This window comes from Ochotona curzoniae, unplaced genomic scaffold (assembly GCF_017591425.1).
Source record: "Ochotona curzoniae isolate NIBS_2020 unplaced genomic scaffold, NIBS_Ocur_1.0 contig_2723, whole genome shotgun sequence".
Taxonomy (NCBI): domain Eukaryota; kingdom Metazoa; phylum Chordata; class Mammalia; order Lagomorpha; family Ochotonidae; genus Ochotona; species Ochotona curzoniae.
The window spans coordinates 20562636-20585437 of NW_024465573.1; the positions used below are offsets into that span (position 1 = coordinate 20562636).

The window sequence follows — 22802 nt, forward strand, 5'->3', positions numbered from 1 at the left end:
CCCTGCTTGTGGCCTGGGAAAGCAGTCGAGGGTGGCCCAAAGTCTTGGGATTCTGCACCCACGTGGGTGACCCGGAAGAGGCTCCTGGCTCCAGGCTGTGGATCAGCTCAGCTACAGCCTTTGTAGCTGCTTAGGGAGTCAATCACAGAGGATCTTTCTCTTTCTCCCCTTCTCTTTGCAAATCTGACTTTCCAATAAAAAAAAAAAATCTTTAAAAATGACTATTCTCTTTCTATATATATATATATATACACACACACAAACACACACTATATAATACATAATGCTGTATATAATACATATACTTTATACTTAATATATACTTTTACAAAATAAATCTTAAAAACAAAGACCACCTTAGCAACTTCACAGTGTACTCTTGTTGGGGGCCAAGTTAGCTCTCTTACGACATTTGTACGTAGTTTATACATAACAGAAAGCTGTAATTTAAAAGGGCAGTAGAGATCCTCCCCAGTGTCCGGCTCTGCTAGGAGGTCTTTACCTGCACTGACGTGTGGCAGCTTGTCGTTTCTATACATCAGACAGTAAGCACTGACGTTTCTCAGACCACCATAGGAATCCCTTTCAAGTTCTTCCCAGGAAGATTCGGTAACAGAGATGTCATTGTACTTGAGCCAGATCTGTCGGGGCTGATTATAGATATAGGCCCAGTAGTGTCCAGCATTGGCTTGACCTTCATGAACAAGAACCGCATGCAAACGATAAGGCACCTGCAAATGAGAATATCCCTGTCAGGTAAAGCAAGGCATTTGGTAAAATGTATTTTAATAGAATTCTTTAGGGCCCGGCAGCGTGGCCTAGCGGCTAAAGTCCTTGCCTTGAACACGCCAGGATTCCATATGGGAGCCGGTTCTGATCCCGGCAGCTCCACTTCCCATCTAGCTCCCTGCTAGTGGCCTGGGAAAGCAGTCAAGGACGGCCCAAAGCTTTGGGATCCTGCTCCCATGTGGGAGACCCGGAAGAGGTTCCTGGCTCCTGGCTTCGGATCAGCACAGCACCGGGCATTTTGCTCCCTTGGGGAGTGACTCATCGCACAGAAGATTTTCCTCTGTCTCTTGTCTCTGTATATCTGACTTTGTGATACAAATAAGTAAATCTTCAAAAAAAAAAATACAGCTTTAGAGTCTATTAATTCTGTCTCAATTCCTCAATCTTTAAAGTGAGGCATCAGATGATCTGTCTGAAGATTTTTTTTTAACTATAAACTACATCACAAATCTAAACCAAAGATGGTCTAGATCTATTTATCCTTCCAAATCAAAACTCAGTTTGTCTAAAAAGAAGAGGACCTTGACCCCTCTATGTTGAGAAAATATTTACTATATTTGGAAATGAAAAACAAGTTCAGCAGCTCTCTTGTCTAAGCTTGTTTGAATTGGAACCAAAACGAAAGATGGCCACAGGTCCCTTATGTTTTTTCTTGTGAGTGATCACACATCCATTTGTAGGATAAAGATCCATGTAACTACAAACTTGCTATGTAATTTTTCAACATGGAGAAAACCAGTAATGCTTGCCGGTTAAGTAAGTTTTAGTGAAAGTAAGGAAAGCCCAGTCTTCAAATCAAGTAAAACCTATACTATCTTGACATGTTGCTACTAGCAACAGAGAATTTTGAAATATGACAAAAAGAATGGGGAAATCGAATGATTTACACTGTGCACTCTTGTTATGCAACTAAACAGTGCCTCGACGTTATTCTAAAAATGTTCTCTTCTCATAGCCATCTTGTCTATTGTCTACTCACACCACAGACACTGCACTGACATGCCCTGACCACAGCCTCTTTCCCCCTTCAGTTCCAGAATGCCAATATCAACGAAGACAGGAAAGCCACACTAGGCTCCTCCCTCTTGGCATCAGCCTGGCCCAAACACAGCTGCTATAAGCATCTCGGGAATGAACCACTGGATGGGAAAACCTCTCCATGCCTCTCAAAGAAGTAAGAATCCAAAACTCAGAAGATTTTTCTTTTTAAATAAAAGGTTATCTGCACTAACTTCCTTTCACAGTTGCAATGGTGAATGAGCCAAAGCCTTCGGATCCTGCACCAGTGGGTAAGACACTTGGGGAGTGAACCAGGGGATGGAAGATCATTCTCTCTGTCTTTCCTTTGTAAATCTGCTTTTCCAAGAAATAAATCTTCAAAACAAACAAAAAAAAAACTTGACAGTTTACTATATAACAAATAACAAATACATTGCAGAATCAAAATAATGCTCCAATTCCACTACTGGTTAAAGCCATTCCTTAGTCTAAAGTGAACAAAACATAACCAATTTCAATTTTAAGTTCAATCTGATATTGTGTTGGAGATTCTCATCCATTTTCAAAGAAATCAACGAGATTCATTTTTTTTCCTGATCTACCATTACCATGTCTTGACCACTTCCCCATCAATTTTTTATTCTACCTGTCGAAGTAGAGGATCACAGTACATCTGCTCAATAGCTTGGGTGGTACTACTAATGCAATTCTTCAAATCTGTTAAAAAAAAAAAAAAACACTTTGTTAGATCACCTTGCTCTGTGCCACAAGGGCTGCTTCTACTAAGCAACAGTATTCAAAATAATGTTACCACCTTACCTTAAACAACAAAGTAGTACACAGTTTTATTATTCAGTATTTTATAAAAGGCTCATAGCTCAGTATAATCACTTTAAGAACTTCAAAAATTGGGCCCGGTGTGGTGGCGCAGTGGTTAAGGTCCTTGCCTTGAACGCCCAGATCCCATATGGGCGCCGGTTCTATCCCGGCAGCCTCGCTTCCCATCCACCTCCCTGCCTGTGGCCCGGGAAAGCAGTCGAGGACGGCCCAAAGCTTTGGGACCCTGCACCCGCATGGGAGACCCAGAAGAGGCTCCTGGCTTTGGCTCGGCGCATAGCATTGGCCATTGAGCTCACTTGGGGAGTGAATCATCGGACGGAAGATCTTTCTCTCTGTCTCTCCTCTCTGTATTATCTGCCCTTCCAATAAAAATAAAATAAATCTTTAAAAAAAAAAACTTCAAAAATTGCCTTTTATAAATTATAAAAGCACCAACTATCTTTGCCTAAGGTCTCTTAGGAAAGACCTTACTACATTGGTCATTTGGCTGGAAAATATGTGAGGGCAGTAAAAAAACAACTCATGGAAAATAAACTTAAAAAAAAAAAATCCTTGAAATTCATTGTAGTTTTTCATATTACAGATTTTAAGACCCTTTTTTATGTCAAAGCTACAGGTTCTGAGAGGACAAGAAAGGGCAGAATTAAATGTCAATGAATAAGATCTTGGGAAGAATCTATTTTACTTGCCTTTTTGTTTCCTAGGTAGCAAAAGAAGAAAGGCCCACTGTCACAGTCTGTGCTTATGGCAAATAGGCCAAAAGCCTATTCAGAACACGGCACCATGACATTCAGTTTTATACTATGTGCATTGCTTAAAGACCCTCAGAAACGTATGTTTCACATACAAAATACCTCAAAATAAGAAATCCAGGTCAGCTAAATTTGTCATTAGGGTCAGTGTTTGGATTATCTACAATAGGAACAGAAATTACTAGACTGAGACCAATCCCAGCAGAAAGATCAAGAGCACCTAAACTTTCAGAAATTTCCAGATAGTCTGAGGAAACACAAGAGGGCGCTTTCTCCCACAGGGAAGTGGGGACATGAGCCAAACTTACGGAGTCCTTACAGCCACACTTACCAGGCCCAAATGCAAAAGTTCACATGAAAATCATGGCAAAGGGCAGCCAAGCTGCCCTACTTCCAAATAAACAGCAAAGACCAATGTTATAAGAGCCAACCTTGTATATCTTGTTCAATCTCACTCCTCCACCTCTGCAGACATGTCTTCACAAAGCTCATCTCCTCATCTGTGACAGAGCGAGGAGCTGGGTGCTCGGGCATCTCCAGGGAAGATCGAGAAGATGCACGTGGCTTACTTATTATCTCAGACTTGAGCGGAGAATCTTCAGGAGAAGAAAAGGGACTTTCAGCATCCTGAGAAGAGCTTTCTGAACTTGTACTGAAGGAAGACAAAAATGATGGTCATATGATAATTTCCAGACATGTGGCAAGTTGCTCTACATAAAAGTACAGCTAACATTTAGTGAGTGTTAAATCTGTATAGTACTGAGCCAAACTTTACATGAATCATATTAATTACTATCTTCACTGTATTGATTACCAATGTAGGCATTAAAGAAATTAACTAACTTAGCAAAGTTCACCGAAACAACGACAGACGAGCATTTAAACTCAGCTCTGGGTTCATGATCTCTCATCATCCAGCATGAAGCCTTCTCACAAAGACAAAATCCTCGCCAGCAAAGAGCTCAACAGCTCCCTGAGCTCCATGCACTGAGTGTCAACTAGGTGGAAAGAGCTAGTGAAAAGGCCCGTTTTCATTACCTTTTCTTGGTGCGCAGGTCAGTACGTGGGCAGAGCACTGTGCTGACTGACAATGCCGCACATTCGTCACTCTGCGGTGGACAGCTTTCCGAGGTGGGTTTTGTACTGGCAAATTCAATAACATATTTCAGCATGTCTGGCAGTGGGAACCGAGCTGGGCCCGAGCCGTACTTCACATACCTAAGAGAAAGAACAGTGGTACTCCACCAGCTGTGTCTGCCTTGTACATGAAGTTTTGCTGACAAAAGACGAGAACAGCCAATGGAGGAACCTATACAAAGACTATGTAACATTTACCAAGGCATTCAAACAATTTATGGGGAAAAATCTACTCAACTACAAAAGTAAAAAATTACTAACCCTATATTTTGATTTATGACAGGAAACATTTCAAACAGGCTAGTAAGCACAGCCATGCAATTTATACTTTTCTCTCAAAGTCACACTCTGTTCACAAAAATAAGAGGTTTCTTCCAGTAGGCACACATATTGCTAGTAACCAAATCAGAAAACAATTCTGATGAACGGGTGCCAAAGGTTTCTTTCCTTGCTGACAGAACTTCCATCTGCAGGTTTACTTGCCAAATGCCTGTAGCAGCAAGGGCTGGGTTAGGCTCAAGCCAGGAGCCTAGAATTCTATCTATGTATCCCATTTGGGAAGCAGGGATTCAAGAATCTGAGCCAAGATCTACGTTTGTTACCCTTTAGACCAAAAGTTTTACAACTGAGCAAAACAAAATAATCAAACCTGAGCTATCGCTTAACACAAGTGGCAAGTCTGTCTTCTCCAAGGATATAAACACACTATCATTCATACAACCACTAAATGGCATAGACTAGGTATAAATTATGGAAGATTTCTTTAGGATGAATAGAGTAGGGACCAAAACAATACCTATTTTAATAACATCCAATATCACTCCATTACCACATTATATTAGATTCATTAAGGAAATTTAGCTCAAAATGATAGTTCAACAAAGTAAGTGGTTTAAATGGCTAGTATATATAAACTGGTAATTAGTAGAATGCAGAAACACTAAAGAAAGAAACACAAAAAAAAACTCCGAAGAAAATTGTTCCTAGAGCAAAAGGACATTATAATTTTGAAACATGAGGGTATACAACATAAGAGAAAGTTAAGTAGAATCTGCATGCCAGAATCACAGCTTTTATTTAAGAGGATTGCAGATATGTAAACGTAAAAAAAATTTTTTTTTAAAAATTAAGGCTTTTACTGCTGCTATTATCAGCTTCTTTCAACCCTCATCTGCAATGCAGGACTGGCACTGTATTGGGATCAAAGTCAGCACTGTATATCTATAACTCTTCCCAAATTTGCAGTGTTCAATGATACTGATATGAAATTCCAGGGAACTTTTTTCTGTACGAAATTTATCTTCAATTTCATAACAAAGCCATTTTCATGTTCTCCACTGAATTTCTTTCGATAACTTTTAGGATCAATGACTTTTTTAAAATAAAGATCTGAGGAAGAGACAGAGAGAAAGATTTGTCTGCTGATTTACTCCCCAAGTGGCCGTCACAATGCCCAGAGCTGAGCCAATCTGAAGCCAGGAGACAGGAGCTCTTCCAAGTCTCCCATGAGGGTGCAGGGTCCCAAGGCTTTGGGCCGTCCTCGACTGCTTTCCCAGGCCACACAAGCAGGGAGCTGGATGGTGCTGTGTCGGATTTTGAAATCCCCAGATAATCATCAAGTCTAAAGCCAGTACTAAGGCATAAAGGTGGTTTATTCAGGTCAACCTAGGTCTCCCAGCCACCACCCCCAGCCCAATAGGGCTGGGTGGGGGAGGGGCAGCCGCAGCGAGGCTGCTGTAGGATCTGCAGGGAGGAGAAAAAAGAAGCAAGAGCAAGAGCACCAGAGAGAGAGAGAGAGAGCGCCCAAGCCCCCCAGTTCTTATACATTTCAGGCTATTAATTATACAGTCATGATTTAGCAGGCTTCTATTGGTGGATTTGAAACAAGTAACTTTCAAAAGGTACAAACTGATGAGCTACAGCGGTGGATCTACACTAGGTACCTCCTTCCTGAGGAGTGGTCTGCCTACGTGACCTGCCAGGTGTCCTGCCGGGTGTCATGCAGACTATCAGGCCTGGAGTTCACAGGCCACCCGCCAAGCCATTAAGGCAGAATCACAAAAGGCAGAAAACGCCTAGGTTCTTCAATGGGAAGTGGACCCACAGTGACAGGAACCCATTACCATATGGGATCCTGAGGCACACAAGGCTAGGACTTTAGCCATTAGGCTATCATGCCTGGCCCAGGATCAACTATTTTATGCAATAAATCACCTATTCTGACAAGCAGAATTAAACAAAAGATGGTTTCAAAAATGCTGGTTACAGAAAGAATAAGAAGTTTGACTTTTGATGTTATGTGAAGGCTATCTTAGAAAAAAAAAGAGTGAATATTTTTATTTTTAATTTTTATTTATTTAATTGGAAAAGTCAGATATGCAGAGAGGAGAAGAGACAGAGAAGATTTTCTGCCCATTGGTTCACTCCCCAGGTGGCCGTAGCTGAGCAAATCCCAAGCCAGGAGCCAGGAGCCACCTCTGGGTCTCCTACATGGGTGCAGGGTCCCAAGGCTTAGGGCCATCCTTGATTGCTTTCCAGGGAGCTGGATGGGAAGCAGAGCTTTCAGGATACAAACCAGGGCCCATATGGGATGCCCTCATGTGCAAGGCGAGGATGTTAACTGCTAGGCTATTATGCCAGGCCCATTTTTATTCTTAAAAGAAAAAACTAGTACACGGTACTTGAATGAAAATGAAAATGTAAACACAAAAAAGTTTAAGTTAGTTCACTATGTAATCTTACCACCATATTTCATTTCTATATTTACTGATATCCCTTAACTCCCAGGAGTATGTCACAACCAAACATGACAGACCTCAAACAAGCAAATGACTATTTTACAACAAAATTAATACCAAAGAAAATATCCCTATACTCCTATTTTAAAACCTAAGTATATCAGAATATTTGGTTGGTTAGTAAGCACTTCGTAGTTATGTGGCTACATAAAAGCAATTAAGATCCTCTAGCCTTGGGCCCGGCGGCTTGGCCTAGCAGCTAAAGTCCTCCCCATGAACACGCTAGAATCCCATATGGGCGCCGGTTCTAATCCCAGCAGCTCCACTTCCCATCCAGCTCCCTGCTTGTGGCCTGGGAAAGCAGTTGAGGACGCCCCAAAGCTTTTGGACCCTGCACCCGCGTGGGAGACCCGGAAGAGGTTCCTGGTTCCCGGCTCCGGATCGGCTCAGTACCAGCCGTTACGCTCACTTGGGGAGTAAATCATCGGATGGAAGACCTTCATCTCTGTCTCTCCTCTTCTCTGTATTATCTGACTTTGTAATAAAAATAAATAAATCTTAAAAAAAAAATCCTCTAGCCTTACAAAGCTCCACTAAAACTTTTAAAGTAAATTCTGCCACACTTAGAAATCCTGTGAACAACTCTGAGGACCACATCTGAGGAGGTGGCTTGCAGCTTAAGGCTCCACAGTGTATCTTGGTAAGTACTTGGTAAGTAGATGAAGCAGGGATGACAATGATAGTGACCGGGCCATCTGGGACCTGGCATGGAAAGTGCTATCCTTTAGGGAAACTAATGACCCAGCAATACAGTGGGTGGAGGTGGGGTGGCAATACAAGGAAAATAATTAAGCAGATAAAGAGGGAAAATGTCATCGTAATGTATGTGATTTCCCTTATAAATGAGAAATCAATGCAACCTACCTGGACTAGAAAGAAATTATACTGACTCGTCCTAAAGAAATCAAGGTGGTTCCACAGAAACAGTCAAGCGCAAAATGAACAAAAAGCAAAGAATCCTCTGAAGATAAAGGATCTTACTGTCAGAAATACTGGCCCTTTTAATCAGTGAGCACGCCACTCTATGGAGAGTAGCAATTTTTTTAGTATTCCTAGACACTTTAGAAACTGCTTTCCCAAAGCAAGTGGGTTGGAGATTGTGAAAGTTCTCTCATGCTGGTGACAACGACGGCAAGGGAGTAGAAGAGGCTATCACATCAGAATTCTGCCTCTCCTCAGCACACGGCCAGCAGCTGACCATGTCTGCGATGCTGCTCAGCCCGACTGCTGTCTCCCTCTGACCTGAAAGGCTGCTTCACACTGCACTTTTTTTTTTTCAGCAGCTTCATATAACACTCTAGATATTACATACTGAGTTAACTTTAAATAAACAAATTATCTCATTTGAATGTTTTACTCCTTATCTTTTGTATTTTTTGTTTTATTAATATAAAGAGGACAGATATGATGCAGTTTATAGATACAATCCTAACATTGTAATACTTACCCCCACCCTCCTTTCTCTTTTGCCAATGTTTTAAGCTTACTGTGATCTACAGGCTGCCGCACTGCTTTTTGTTTCCGTACTGTAGTGGTTATCACGTTCATCTCATATTGGTTTTTTTTTTTTTTTCTTAATACAAAACTGGGCATATATATATGATTTACTAGGTAATATTTCAACACACGATTATACTATGGAGGGTTCAAAGTAGGATAAACTTGCCTATCTTTTTATTTAGCATTTTTTGTGGCAAACTTATCAAATATACATTTTTTTAGGTTTTCTGAAATATATCTTTTACATGTCTAAGTACAACTCACCTTTCCAGTTTTTGCTGAAGAACTTTTATTTCTTCTTTCAGCTTTCGAATACATTCCCTCTTCCTGCGAATAAGCTCCTTGCTTCTGTACATGTACCTAAGAAAATGGTAATCCCACAAACATTAAATTCCTTATTGTCCATAATCACATTAAACTAAATACAAAGAAACTTCCTCAATCTGAATAGACTTTGTAAAAAAATTTCTCATACAAATGATTCATAAACAAGTACATTAAAAATACTCAATATCATTAGTTATAAAAACAAAAAACCACAGAAATTAAAGTAAAATATTCCATATATCCACTAAAAATGCCCAAAATTAAAGTGAGCTGTAGCTATAATCATAGGCAAGGACTTGTTTTGGTTTTTTTTTTCCAAAAAAGGGTCAATAGAAATAAAATGTTCATTTTGCCATATTTTTGAAATCAATGCTATTTTTATGATATATATTTTCCAAAACCTGGTGAAGACTCCTCATACACATAGACTTCAGAAAGTTTTTTGTACCAAAAATTTGCCATCATGTATTCTCTTTTGTTTTGAGTGTCTTTCTTTCTTTTTCTTAATAATCTTACTTAGTTGATTAGGGTTCAAAGCGTCAAGGGCTACAGCAAAGTGCGCAATACCATTGTTTCCACACTAATATCATCATTTCCCCCCTGTGTCTGGAGTCACGGTAGAAACAAAGAGAAAAGCCCTACCCAACCTCCCCGCCAACCCAGGTCCCCGATGTGAGGCACGCTCCAAGCGTACAGGCTTGGAAATATGTAGGAAATAAAGCTATTGGATACTGGTGGAAACAGCTCAAGCATTTCTCTTTCTCTTTTTTTCCAGATTTATTGTTATTGGAAAATCAGATTTACAAAGAGGAAAGATCTTCCATTTGCTGGTGGCTGTTAACTGAGCCAATCCAAAGGAAGGAGCCAGGAGCTTCTTCCAAATGGGTTCACGGTCCCATGGCTTTGGGCCATCCTCCACTGTATTCCCAGGCTATACACAGGGAACTGGATGGGAAGTGGAGCATGCAGGACACAAACTGGCACACATAATGGATCCCAGTGCTTGCAAGGTAAGGTTTTAGCCATTGACCCATCACACTCAGCCATCAGGTTTTCTTAATAAAGTTAAACGTATACCCTTCACATAACCTAGCAGTTCTATTCCTAGTATTTTATCCTACCACATAGTTCTAATCCCAGTGGCCTGGCTTCCCTTCCAGCTTCCTGCCTGTGGCTTGGGAGAGCAGTCGAGGACAGCCCAAAGCTTTGGGACCCTGCACCTGCATGGGAGACCTGGAAGAGCTCCTGGCTTCGAATTGGCTCAGCTCCAGCTGTTGAGGCTGCTTGGGAAATGAACCACTGGACAGAAGATCTTTCTCTCTGTCTCTCCTCCTTCCTGTATATCTGACTTTGCAATAAAAATAAATAAATCTTAAAAAAAAATAAAAAGTACCAGGGTTACTCCATACACTGTTCCTTACATCTAAAATACCAGCTTTGCTCTGAACCCCAGCTGTTCAACTGCAGTCAAAAAAGAAGTAGCTCTGAGCATCTCTCAGAAACACAAACGTAGGCCACAACATTCCATGAATCCAAATCTGCTTATTTATGAAGACCTCCAGGAGACTCCTTGGCCTAGTATACCTAGTACTTAATCATTCTAGTGCTGCAGTTGCCAAGAAGACAATCAACTAGGAACTCACCTGTCCATATAAATAATCTGAGGAAATTCCAGCTTATTGTGAATTTTCTCTGGTTGTCCAAGAGACTGATTGAACTCAAATCTTGAGAGTTCAAAGGTCAATACTGGAGGTAATTTTGTAAACCAGCGCTAAGTGAGGAGAGTAAACAGGAAAGAAAGAAAATAAGCTTTAGGACATGACAGTGGTCACATTTAAAGTATTACTCATCAAATTCTTCTTTCGGTATAGGATTAATTATATTCAAATCAAATTCATACTAGAGCATGTTTTTATCCCAAATACTAACGGAAACGGACACCTTAACTCATATTGTCTTAAAGAATATAGTTAAGCATTCCTCAAGACTCCAACTTTGCTAATGTGTCAAAGCATTCTTTACTCCACCGTTATCCTTACAAATATACACCCTCGAATGTGGGAGCTGCAAGGTACCTACACAACTGATTGTGTATCATCACCATTCAGCAGGGTTTGGAACCCAAGGACAACAGCCAGCTGAACCACAGAGATAGAAATTATGATCTCAACAGCACATCAGCAAGGAGCCAATTGTCTGTATGACTTGTTCAAAAATACTAATGTGAGCAAATATTCTGTACCATTTATTTAGTCTAGGAAGTCTAAATGGAATCCCCTTATGTGTAAAATGTAAACTTAAAGTACCAAAATGGCAAAATGGGCTACTTTGTTTCCAGTTTCTGAGACAAAAAAAAAAAAAAAAAAAAAAAAACCCCAAAAAACTATACTGATGTCCTGTAAGGACAAATCAAACCCACCTACAATCAGTAATACCATAACTTTCAGGAATAGAATGCACTAGCTTATCAAAGAGATTTCCAACTGTCACTGTTACCGGGCGAGGAACCACTAAGCCAGGAAACACATTTCTGTTCCCTTCACCTGTGTGCCACAGATTCCTACAGTGGTGGAGGGTCCCCTTTGGCAAAGGTGCAAACAGTGAATTCAGATAGCCTGTTTGATGACTTCATGGCTCAAGCTAAGCTAGCACCAAGACTGTGTTCGGTTCTCTTTTCAAAAAGAGATCTCACCATTGATTATGCTGGTCCAAGCAGCTGGTGGACACCCCTTTCTATGCTGTGAACAGGTCAGCACAGGAGGGAACCATGACAGGCCTCCCCTTTAGGGACTAGTTCTTTCCTTGAAAAGCTCTGTTGAGATCCAACACTGCTCAACAGCTAAAGTACTTTCACATATCTCATGTTTCAGCTCCCCACTTTAACTCCGGAAAGCTCTTCTTTTTATCCTATTATAATCACTGAGTTTACACTCTTAGAAGAGTAACAGTTGTGTCTCAATATGTCAGACGAAAGAAAAATCTAAACAGTGCAGTGTTGAAATGATGCCACAAATGCTACTAGTTCTTAACCCAACTGGAAATCTGAGGTGTTCCTCTGTTTTGATCTCCCTTTGATCTGATCTATTCCCTTCCAATCCTCCTCCCACAAAAATAAAGGAAAATTAAATTTAAAAAATCTTAAGATGCAAAGGCAGAATTTACAACTGATAACGGTACACACTAAAGAGGGAAAACATTCTGACAGGCATACCAGGTTTTAATCACTGTACTTTTACCCTCCAAAAATATAGAGGCAGTGGGTTCTCCCTACTCAGGGAAAGGCAGGCTTCAACAGAAAGAGAAACTTGATCATACTTTAAACATATTCACAGCACACAGCTTCACATGATTAACTCAAATTCTGAACTTCAGTAAAAGATTTATTTATTAAAGCACAAAGACTGACACACATCAAATGATGAAACAAGACAAAATCAAGTTCTGTTAACTAAATACAAAGCTATTTCGTACAAGAGGGAGATTAGCTTGCCCAAAAGCACAGTCTGACTTAACTGGTTTTGTCACTAGCACAGCAAATAAAAATACCCAACCTACCTCTTGTCCATACTTCACTGAATGATCAGAAGGAAGTAGCTCAATGTCTCCTTCCACCATGGCCCCTTCCAAACACTCGTCTAAGTTGCGATAACCGTTTACCTGAAGGGGATACTGGCCGAAGGTCTCATTGTTACAGAAGGGCTTTCCTAGGCAGAGAAAGAGACAAGCTGATTTTTAACCACATCCCTACAGCAACCTAAAAGTCTATGTATTGGCTGCACAGAGACAACTTCTTCTCATACTGCACTACCTTCTGAGAACTAGCTAAAAATACATGAAGGGAGCCTTGCATCCTCCAATGAGCCCGTGAGTCCAGATACTGGCCATGAAACAGCTAGCTAATGGTGCAGGGGGGGAAAAAAAAAACCCACATGCCTCCACCCTTCTCATCGGACTCTTCAATCAAAGATTTTCACATCACCTACAATTCAGTCTTGCCAAATAAAGCTTTACCTGAATTTGGCCAAGCGTCCAGACTCAAACATCAATTCACAGAAAGAGGAAGAGAGAGAAATATACTCAGAGTATGCTAAATATGGATCAAGGGAGTATAAGAAATACTAAAGAACCAACAAGCCAATTCCTTCAGAAAATACATTTCAAGGAGAAAAGGGTGGTGGAGTGGGGAGGGAAGAGGTGCCAGACACCAAGAACCAAGAAGAGTCTTTAAAGATCAGCCTGTCATAAATGAACCACACTTGATCCTGACTAAAGCAAAGTTCCAAAATAAACTCAATTCTCTAACTACAGAGAATAATGCAGTTATAGACATTTGATATTAAAAAGGCTATTTTCCTGAGTGGTAGTGGTACTAGATTATCCTTTAAAAACAAGAGCAAAAGGAAGAGTTGCCATGGTGAGCTGGGAACAGCTGGCTGTGGGTCGGTGGTGGCTGGGTGCATAGGGTTTGCACATGCTCAAAATTCTGAAGTAAAAAGGATGCTATGCCCAGCACGCAGCTTAGGTATTCTATCAGAAAACTCACCAGAGACCAAGGAGCATCCCTGTGCATCTGACACTAATGCTAGTTGTATGCTCTGCAAACATACAATTTAATGAAACAATCCCAAAGTAAAGACTGCCCACTGCACAGAAGAACAGGATTCAGGAACTCACAAAGTCCTTGATTACACAGACATCAAGAGACAACACCAATAGTCAGAAGTGGCTTTCTCTGACAGTGCCCATTAAGGAGATAGAGTAAGAAAGACATGGTCAAGGTCTAAAATTAACATTCAGTATATAGCAATTACCTTCACGAACCCCTTCCGTCAGGAAAGTACCGTAGAATAGCTGCACCATTGGGTTTTCAGATTTATTCCTGGGACTGCTGTTTTCAAAAAAGAGGAGACAACTATGTATGAGCTACATGTTTCACAAAACCAAGCCCATCAAAGCCAAATCAGTGCATCTTTATCAATCGTCCAAGAGCCAGGTATGGGCTAGAACAGTAACGAACTGGACAGTTCAAACATCCATTGAATAAGCATATGCCCGACACTGTATTAAGGACACAAAGAGAAGACATGATGGCTGGCTGTAAGGTGCTCAAAGTCTCATAGAGGAGTCATCCATGCAAACACAAACATCTGTATGTAATCACTACATACACCTTTGTCCAATGCCAAATGTATGAAAGGCACAGAAGAGAAGAAACTCCACTGTGCAGTTTTTGTAAATAAATAAAAAACATTCTCAGTGGCACAACAGAAATGGAATTAAGCAGTTTTTCTCTACAAATTCATCATAAACTGTTGCTAACTATGTAAATAGGTATTTACAAAGGTGCTTTATGATATACAATTTTTATATCCAGAGTCAACACTTATCACCAGCTTCTCAGTATGTGTATTAGGCAAGCACTTCACATATTCCTAGCCCTGAATTTTACTTATACCATGACCAAAATAATGTACCTCTTGGTAACATTCAAGTAGATTTCAGAGGAGGTCAAGATTTAATTCTATGCATCCACATAGCATCACTCTGTTCACATCTAGCACTTATTTGACCTTTTAGAAAATACATTTTAGAGCCCAGGTTATGACTTTAGTAAAGTTGCTGGCTCCAGCCCTTTCAGTCAAAGCTACTCACATGCCAATGTTCCTGTATCTGAGACAGCAACAGTCAAAGGGAAAGGAGATTCACAGTGAGGTCGGGCCCAGGGATTACCCCACGACGCTTAGGGAAAACCAGCAATTTTTCCCTTGAAAAGTGTAATTTCTCCCCACAACCATAATTCTCACTGGCCCACTGTGAGTCAGAAGGATGCACAAACAAACCCTCAACACTCACTTAACATTAACAGCTAGCTGGAATGCGTCCTCTAGCCAATCCAGGAGCTTGTGTGTGAATTCACTCACATCTTGCTATAAGAGAGGCACAAATTGCAGAAGAGTTAGATGTAGCACTGTACTTACTGGAAGGAAGATTTGCCCGAACCCCACCAATGAGCTAAGATTCTGCTACTATGACCATGCAGGAGGGCTGCACAGTGTGACGCTACAGGACCCTCGAATCTAGCCACTTCTGGACACGGAGGTGTCTTAGGCAACTTCGCGTCAAGTTGTGGAAACAAGGAATCTGGAACTCCACCAGTTCCAGCCACATCTTTTTGTGAAAAAGCAAAAACAAAAACAAACAAAAAAAAAAACCCAAACACACACACACACACAAAAACCCAAATCTTCCAATTTCACCTTCTGAAAGAAAAAGCCCCAAAGAACAGACTAGAGTCCTCTAGGGCACTAAGAAAGGAAATTTTTATGAAATGTTTTGAGAATTTTGCAGAATGTTAAGAGAAAGAATGTCAACATTTATACGACAAAGACATTAATATAAACAACTTTGTGTTTTAATAGGAGATAGAGAAAGCATTAATGTCTACAAGAGAAAAAGCATTCAGAAAAGTTGCAACTTAAGTTTAGATAACTATAAAAATAGCATTTTATCTGGATCATCCCGAAATAAAGACACAAAGACTCTAGTATCCTCAGTGACCCCTCTGTAACTCTGTGAGATCTTTTCCATCCTCTTTCTACTTCAGTACCCCCTGTGTAATTCTACTATTCTGCCTACATTTCTTCTTCTTGGGATTGCTAGCTTTGGGTATGTGTGTGCATGTTGTCTGTCTCCGACTTCCTCTCTCTTTTACACATGTTCTCTCTCACCACTCAGTTTGTAGGTAAAATAAAGAGCAACAACAAGCCAACACTGCCCTGCTTAGTCATATGCCCAGCCTGGTACACTGCTGAAATAATGCAGGAATTCCAGGACTGTTTATGACAGATCACTTGACATTGAAGAATCCCAGGAAACAAGCTTCTTTTGTACCTGCTGTTCCTCAGATGATCGGAATGCTCCCTTTAACAGGTCCACAGCTGCTGAAGGGTCTACAAATTTTCGATTTGATCCCATCATCAGAGCAAACAAATACTGAAGTTCTTGCATAAACACAATATTTCTCTTTTCCTGTAGAAAACATATATTTTATTTGGAAAATCAGAACAGAGAGAGGAGTTGCCAATAATCCACTCTCTAGTTTCTGCTTACCTGGATCTAGACCAAGAACCAGGCCTCAAGCTATCTCACTGTACCCCAGACCACTGAAGAATCCCGTCCAGCAGTCACTGAACTGTGACTGCTTCAATACCAGAAATTTCCATTTCCATTTCCTAAAGCTGCCATCCTCCCTCCAACTAGGGAAATACACCTGACCAAGGTGATACCTTGGAGAGGATGAGTTCACTGGAGGGAGGCCACATCCACTGGCAAGAAGAGACCACCATGTTGGCTGGGAAGGCCCAGGCCAACAAGGTGCAAGGCTAGCTGTTCCACATCACAAGCTGACCACAAACAGAATACCTGAGCACAACCCAAAGAGGACAGATGTTCTGTGCTGCCCTCACCCCACCCAGAAGTGGCTCCTCTTGCTTTCTCAAACTGTTCTTTAATTTTACACGTACTTAATTTTACACATTTGTAAATACTTATTTTGTCATTAGAAGGGAGAATCATTGATAAATGAAAACAAATATTAGTACAACCTTGTAGTTTCATGGTTATCAGTTTTGGTAAAAAATTGGGAAGCCTTTGTGATGAAATAGAAAAAAAAAAAATCCCTCAACACCAACTTACTGTGTGACTTCGACAATTTTCAAGTATATTCTGGGGCAGATTATAACTCAGAACAAGTCTTCGAAACTCAGGCAACTGAAAGAGAGACTGGGAAAAAAAAAAGCAAGAAATGGATTGATAACTTCTTTGCAAAACAAGTGTACAAATAAAATCCAATTCTTTAACTCTCAATCCTAACCATGAATCCAGCAATTTTTTATTATTTCTAAAGAAACAACAAAGATTGCACATAAAGATGAGCTGAAAGACTAGGTAAAAAATAAATCTAACAAGAGGAATCAGATTATACAAATTATAGGAGAACTTCACTTAGGTTTAAAAGATGATCACGGGGCAAGAAATTTTTGAAATCTGTTTTTAAGGAAGGGTCTTCAAATAGTTCATGGTAAATGTACGATGAAGAACTGTGGACCTCAATATTTTTTGGTACCAAAATTATCTTTTTCTTTTCTAAAAGATTTATTTTTATTTGAAATTCAGAAGCAGAAAGACAGAGATCTTCCATCTGCTGGTTTACTCCCCAGGTGGCCACTACAGTCCAAAGTCAGGAACCTGGAACTTCTTCTGGGGCTCCCATGTAGGTGCAGAGTGCTCAGATCTTGGGCTATCCTCTGCTGCTTTCCCGGGTCATATGCAGGGAGCTGGATCAGAAGTGGAAGAGCTGGGACAAGAACTGGTACCCAAATGGGATGCTGGCCAGGCAAAAGAGGATAAACATGCATTAGCACTACACCAGTGCCCTAAAATTATCTGTTAATTCCACTTTCCCAGGTGGAAGAAGATTGGCAGGCTAGAAAGGAAAATCCTAAAAACAGAATCTGAAGTTTGCATGAAGCCAACTACTATATACCTATGAAAATGGATAAACAGTGCTATCTATCAAGTTTTTTTTAAATCAATAGATAAAACTAAGAAATACATATTTTTTCCTGAGAAAGTTTCAGAAAAAGCAATTATACTGTTTATATAAAGTTTAATACTATATAAAGTAGTATTACATATTGTCTGGGGACCTCAAATGTGTAGTTATGCCTGCAGGGCAGGAAAGATGTGACAATTTATTTCTTCAGCTAAAAGCCAAGTATAGCAGAGTTTGTTATTCCACATTCTTTCTTAAAAATACTGTATTTTCAGGCCTGGCGCAGTAGCTTAGTGGTTAAAGTCATCGCCTTGAACGCACTGGTATCCCATATGCATGTCAGCAGCCCCACTTCCCATCAGCTCCCTGTTTGTGGCCTGGGAAAGCAGTCAAGGACAGCCCAAGGCCTTGGGACCCTGCACCCACGTGGGAGATTTGGAAGAGGCTTCTGGCTCTTGGCTTAGGATTGGCAAAGCTCCAGTGAGTGCAACCACTTAGGGAGTGAATCAGCAGATGGAGGATCTCCTTCTCCACCTTTCCTCTTCTTTATATATCTGCCTTTCCAATAAAAATAAATAAATCTTTTTTTAAAAAAAATACTGTATTTTCTACAAGACTGACAGTAGATAATCTACCTCTCTTGTGAGAATTTTTAGCATTTTCATAAAATCACACATTTTCATTATAAAATCACACATTTTCTACTATCTCTTCATAAAGTTAGTTAAAAAAAAAAAAAAAAAAAACCCGGGCCCAGCGTGGCTTAGCCTTGAATGCACCAGGATCCCATATGGGTGCCGGTTCTGATCCCGGTAGCTCCACTTCCCATCCACCTCCCTGCTTGTGGCCTGGGAGAGCAGTTGAGGACGGCCCAAAGCTTTGGGACCCTGCACCCGTGTGGGAGACCTGGAAGAAATTCCTGGATCCTGGCTTCGGATTGGCATAGCATCGGCTGTTGCGCTCACTTGGGGAGAGAACCATCGGACGGAAGATCTTCCTCTCTGTATATCTGACTTTCCAATAAATAAATAAATCTTAAAAAAAATACCTGTCTGAATGTAATTCCCATCCTAACATCCTCCAACAAAGAAGAATTGCTGAAGTTTCCTCTTACAGCTCTGGAAGCAGTACATGAATGACAGGGAATAAAATGCCTTCTAGGTATACCCAGAACACATTCTTTCACTCATCATCACCAGGATTTCTTTCTCTCATGGCTGCTTCTACTGTGTTCCCTGCATCACCTAGCTACTTTCTCCTCCACCAAAATGTCAGAATGTCAGAACAGGGTCAGCATTATGGCACATTAAATCTGTGATGTCAGTCTCTTATAAGTGCCTGTCCAAGTCCCAGGTACCCCACTTCTGATCCAGCTCCCCACTAACGTGCCTGGCAAAGTAGGAGATGATACAAGTGCCTGGACTCCTGCCAGCCACATGGGAGACCAAGATGGAGTTCTAGGCTCCTGACTACAGCCTGGCCCACACTCGGCTATTTCAGCCATTTAGGGAGTGAACCAGAGATGAAAAATCTTTCTCTTTCCCTCTTTATAACTGTGCATTTCAAATAAATAACCATTCACACCCAATGAGTCAGTCCATGTGCTGTTTGCACTGCCTCCTTCCCATGGGTCTCCACCCACTGCTCTCTTCCAAGGCCCACCATGTTGCACCAAGATCACTTAGCATCCAGGTCTGCCTTCAGAACTTTGCCTTTAGTGACAAATCCAGCATGTGGGTCCTTCTAACTACCTCTCTAACAAATCAGGGATAATGTACTCACTCACTGAAAAACTACCATCCCCTGCTAACAGTACTCCCCACCGCAGGGCCTACCATCCTCTATGACTTTGGCCAACATGCATTTCACAGAGCATAGCGGCTACACTGCCTTCAGGATATAGCAAGAACCCAATCACTTCTCTACTTCCACAGCTGCCAGCTCAGCCCCTGCACTATCCCTCCCATGTGGATGGCTTTCCCTCACTTCCTTGTCACCACATTCTGTTCCCACAAGGGCCAAGGAGAGCCTCACTTTCACAGCTCTTCAGCTCAGTACTCCCCATATCATTCAGAATTCTGTCCCCAATGACCTGCAGACTCCTAATGTTCCTACAGCATGCCAAACCTATTTTCACTTAAGGACCAATGCTCTGTGGGTTCCCTACCTGGAACTAGAACGTCCCTCTCCAGAGAGCTGCACGGCTCACTGCCTCCCTGAATTTATTCCACATCTCATCCTCTAGCCAGGCCTAAGCTAACTCCACAGTTGATACTGTGACCTCTTCTCACCTCTGTTTGTTTGGCCAATTATTTTGTAATATATTGCGTATTTACATTTACCTAGTAATCCTTTAGTTCTTAGTTTACCATTTGTCTATCTACCTTACCTTATGAGAATTTAAATTCTGTGAAGGCATGCCTGTCTTTGTTTTGTTCTCTACTGTATGTCAAATGCCCACACTGTCCTAGGCATGCAGTAGGTGTGTAACTACATGTAACCTCCTACCAGAATCCTCCTAGCAGAGTTGTCCTAGCTACAGTGACAGACGACTCCACCCATCTCAATACCACAAGCAAGGTTGCACCTAGAGCCAGCAAAAATCCCACCCTGAACCATGACATGTCTTCTGGTTTAATTGTCCAGCGACCCACAGGCCACCTCTTTCAGCAGGGACCCCAGTAACCTGACTTCTTTCCTTGGTCCATAACTATCAGTTTCTTTCTGTCTTTATTCTGCCATACAGCTTCTACATCCATACCTGTCACAGCAAATCCTCCGACCTCATTGGATGGAGTGCTCCACCTAACAAGGTTAGGGTGTGCACACACGCTCATTTGTTGATGTTCGTAATCTGTATTACCTTTCTATATTGTAATACAGATGCCAATGATCCTCTTCAAACGGAAGCTGGATCCTATCAGTTCTCTCTTCCAAACCAGTACTTTCCTGTTTCACAGGCAATTCCAAGGTCCCCCCCTCATGATCACAAGCTCCCCAACCAACCCCCACCACTGCTTACCCCTCTGTTCTGGGTCACATGGTTCTGACTCCTTGCACCAGAAAGCAAGCTCCTGGTCCTAGGTCATCATACTTGCTGTTCCCTTTGCCTCCTTCATGTAACTATGATTCATTCCTTGTCACATGCGGTCCTCTGCTGAAATGCACACCTTAACAGAAAACCTAACCCTGACCGTTCTATGCACATGGCACTCCTACCTTTTCTGGCAGAATACTCTCCAGCTCCTACTGATCACTACCTGATCCTTGCTTCCTTTACTGCCTCTGACTGCTCCACACTGTGCAATGTAAACTCCATGAGACAAGGGGCGTTGCTTTATTCACTGCTGTTTCCCCAGGGCCAAAAATAGTGCCTAGCTCATAGCAGGCTGCAAGCAAAGGGAGTGTAACACAGGATGATTCCATTTTTGGCCTGAGCAGCTGAGTAGCTGCCATGAACACTCTGATAAAAGACTTCAAGGCGAGGATCAAGGGAGGCACCATGGCCATGTCATGCTGGAGATGTCTGAGATTCAATTCTGGAGCCATCACTCTCTGCATGAACCCATCCACTGTTCCTGGCCGTCCTCCCTCTATTGACATTAATCCCAAGAACTGTATCTGTTATCCAGATCTTTTTCTGAGCTATATATCCCCACTGTTAACTACCCCAAGGCATATCTTCCTATGGGTGTTTTATACGGGCATGTCTAAAACTGTACTGAACTCTATCCTTAACACACCCAAATCAATCGCCCTCCAGTGTCAGATGTCACTATTATTTTCAAAGTTACTCCTGCTGGAAACCTCTGAGCCCTACTTCTCAACTCTTTATGGCATATATCTTGTATCTAATCACAATTCACACCCCAAGGCCTGATCTCCTTGGTACTTCTCTCCTTTCCTGACGTTTTTCCTTCTTTACTGCAGGTTGTCCTTTTCTCCTGCCTGGATGTCTAAAACAACTTCCAGAACTCATTTCTACTCATTTGCCCTTACTCTGCTGTAATACAGAACTCTCTAAATGCTGGCAGCAAAAATTATTCAACATATTTACAGCCACACAAGGATGTGATGGTAATACCACCCAACGTGGGAATCAGAGCATGTAATGTAAACACAGGAAAACAAGTCAAATGCCATAAAGCAGTCATTGGAAAAACTCCCCAGATTTATATTTTAATTCAATGTATAGCTATGTTCTACACATTTTAACTTAGTAAACAACATTATTTCCAGAAGGCACAACCATTTCTTTAAAGTAACATACCTGAATAACAGCACTAAACCAGCATGTATTGCCAACATTTTTCAGCCCCACTGGCCACCCGTCAACTCTCCTCCAATCATTTGGATTGGGGTTTTCTCCCCAGACTTCACAGCGTTTTCGCTTTGAGCGTTTTGTTTCTGCAGAGGTTGCCTCGTGCATCCTGTAGGGTACCAAGACCATACACCAAAATTAGCAGAGTTTTAAAACAAAACACATTCTAAGGAGGATGCTGCTAATTTTTCAGACATAAGTATAAACATCAGAAAAACAATCTATTGGGTAACCACCGGCTAGCTGGTAATGACAAGATGTAATGTAAGAGGAAAGCAAGGCTTACATGCAAAAAAAATCTGTTTTTAATTTTTCATCTGTATGTAACAGAGGTTATGAGCAACAAGGTCCACAAAGTTTTATCCTTCAACAACAGCAATCCATCTAGCATCTGTGGATGAAAGGGGGCCGATGAAATACTATGCCCACAGGTAAGAGTCTAACGTGGTCAGCACACACAGCCAGCCCTGTGTCCCTGAAGGAAACCACTCCGCCGTGTCCAGACACTGACAGACCCCAAGCAGAACTGGATGTCTGTAAGTAGCACCAGACAACCAAGAAAGTCCCAGTTCAATGCATATACGCCCCTGAGCACTTCTATTTCAAAGTTTCTCACAGAAGACATTTAATTTAGGAATCATTCAGGAAACCTGGGAGAAGCCACTTGGTTAAGATCCTGCTGGGATGCCAACATTTCCTATCTGGGTATCTGCTGCGAGCCCCTGGGCACTCTGCTTCTGATTCAGCTTGCTGTTCATGGGCTGGGAGGCAACAGATGTGGGCTC

At 41.4% G+C, this 22802-nt stretch overlaps 1 protein-coding gene across 1 annotated transcript in view; it reads right to left on the reverse strand.

Annotated features, from left to right (window-relative positions):
• USP28 (ubiquitin specific peptidase 28) overlaps positions 1-22802 on the reverse strand; it is a 64731-nt gene that overhangs the window by 14228 nt on the left and 27701 nt on the right. Inside the window, exons 5-16 of the mRNA XM_040976965.1 lie at positions 21967-22126; positions 16838-16924; positions 16034-16171; positions 14996-15069; positions 13954-14030; positions 12698-12846; positions 10786-10913; positions 9080-9175; positions 4419-4598; positions 3812-4032; positions 2435-2505; positions 503-731 (exon numbers count right to left, since the gene is read on the reverse strand). Coding sequence (XP_040832899.1) covers positions 503-731; positions 2435-2505; positions 3812-4032; positions 4419-4598; positions 9080-9175; positions 10786-10913; positions 12698-12846; positions 13954-14030; positions 14996-15069; positions 16034-16171; positions 16838-16924; positions 21967-22126 — 1610 coding nt within the window. The remainder of the gene's footprint in view (positions 1-502; positions 732-2434; positions 2506-3811; positions 4033-4418; positions 4599-9079; positions 9176-10785; positions 10914-12697; positions 12847-13953; positions 14031-14995; positions 15070-16033; positions 16172-16837; positions 16925-21966; positions 22127-22802) is intronic.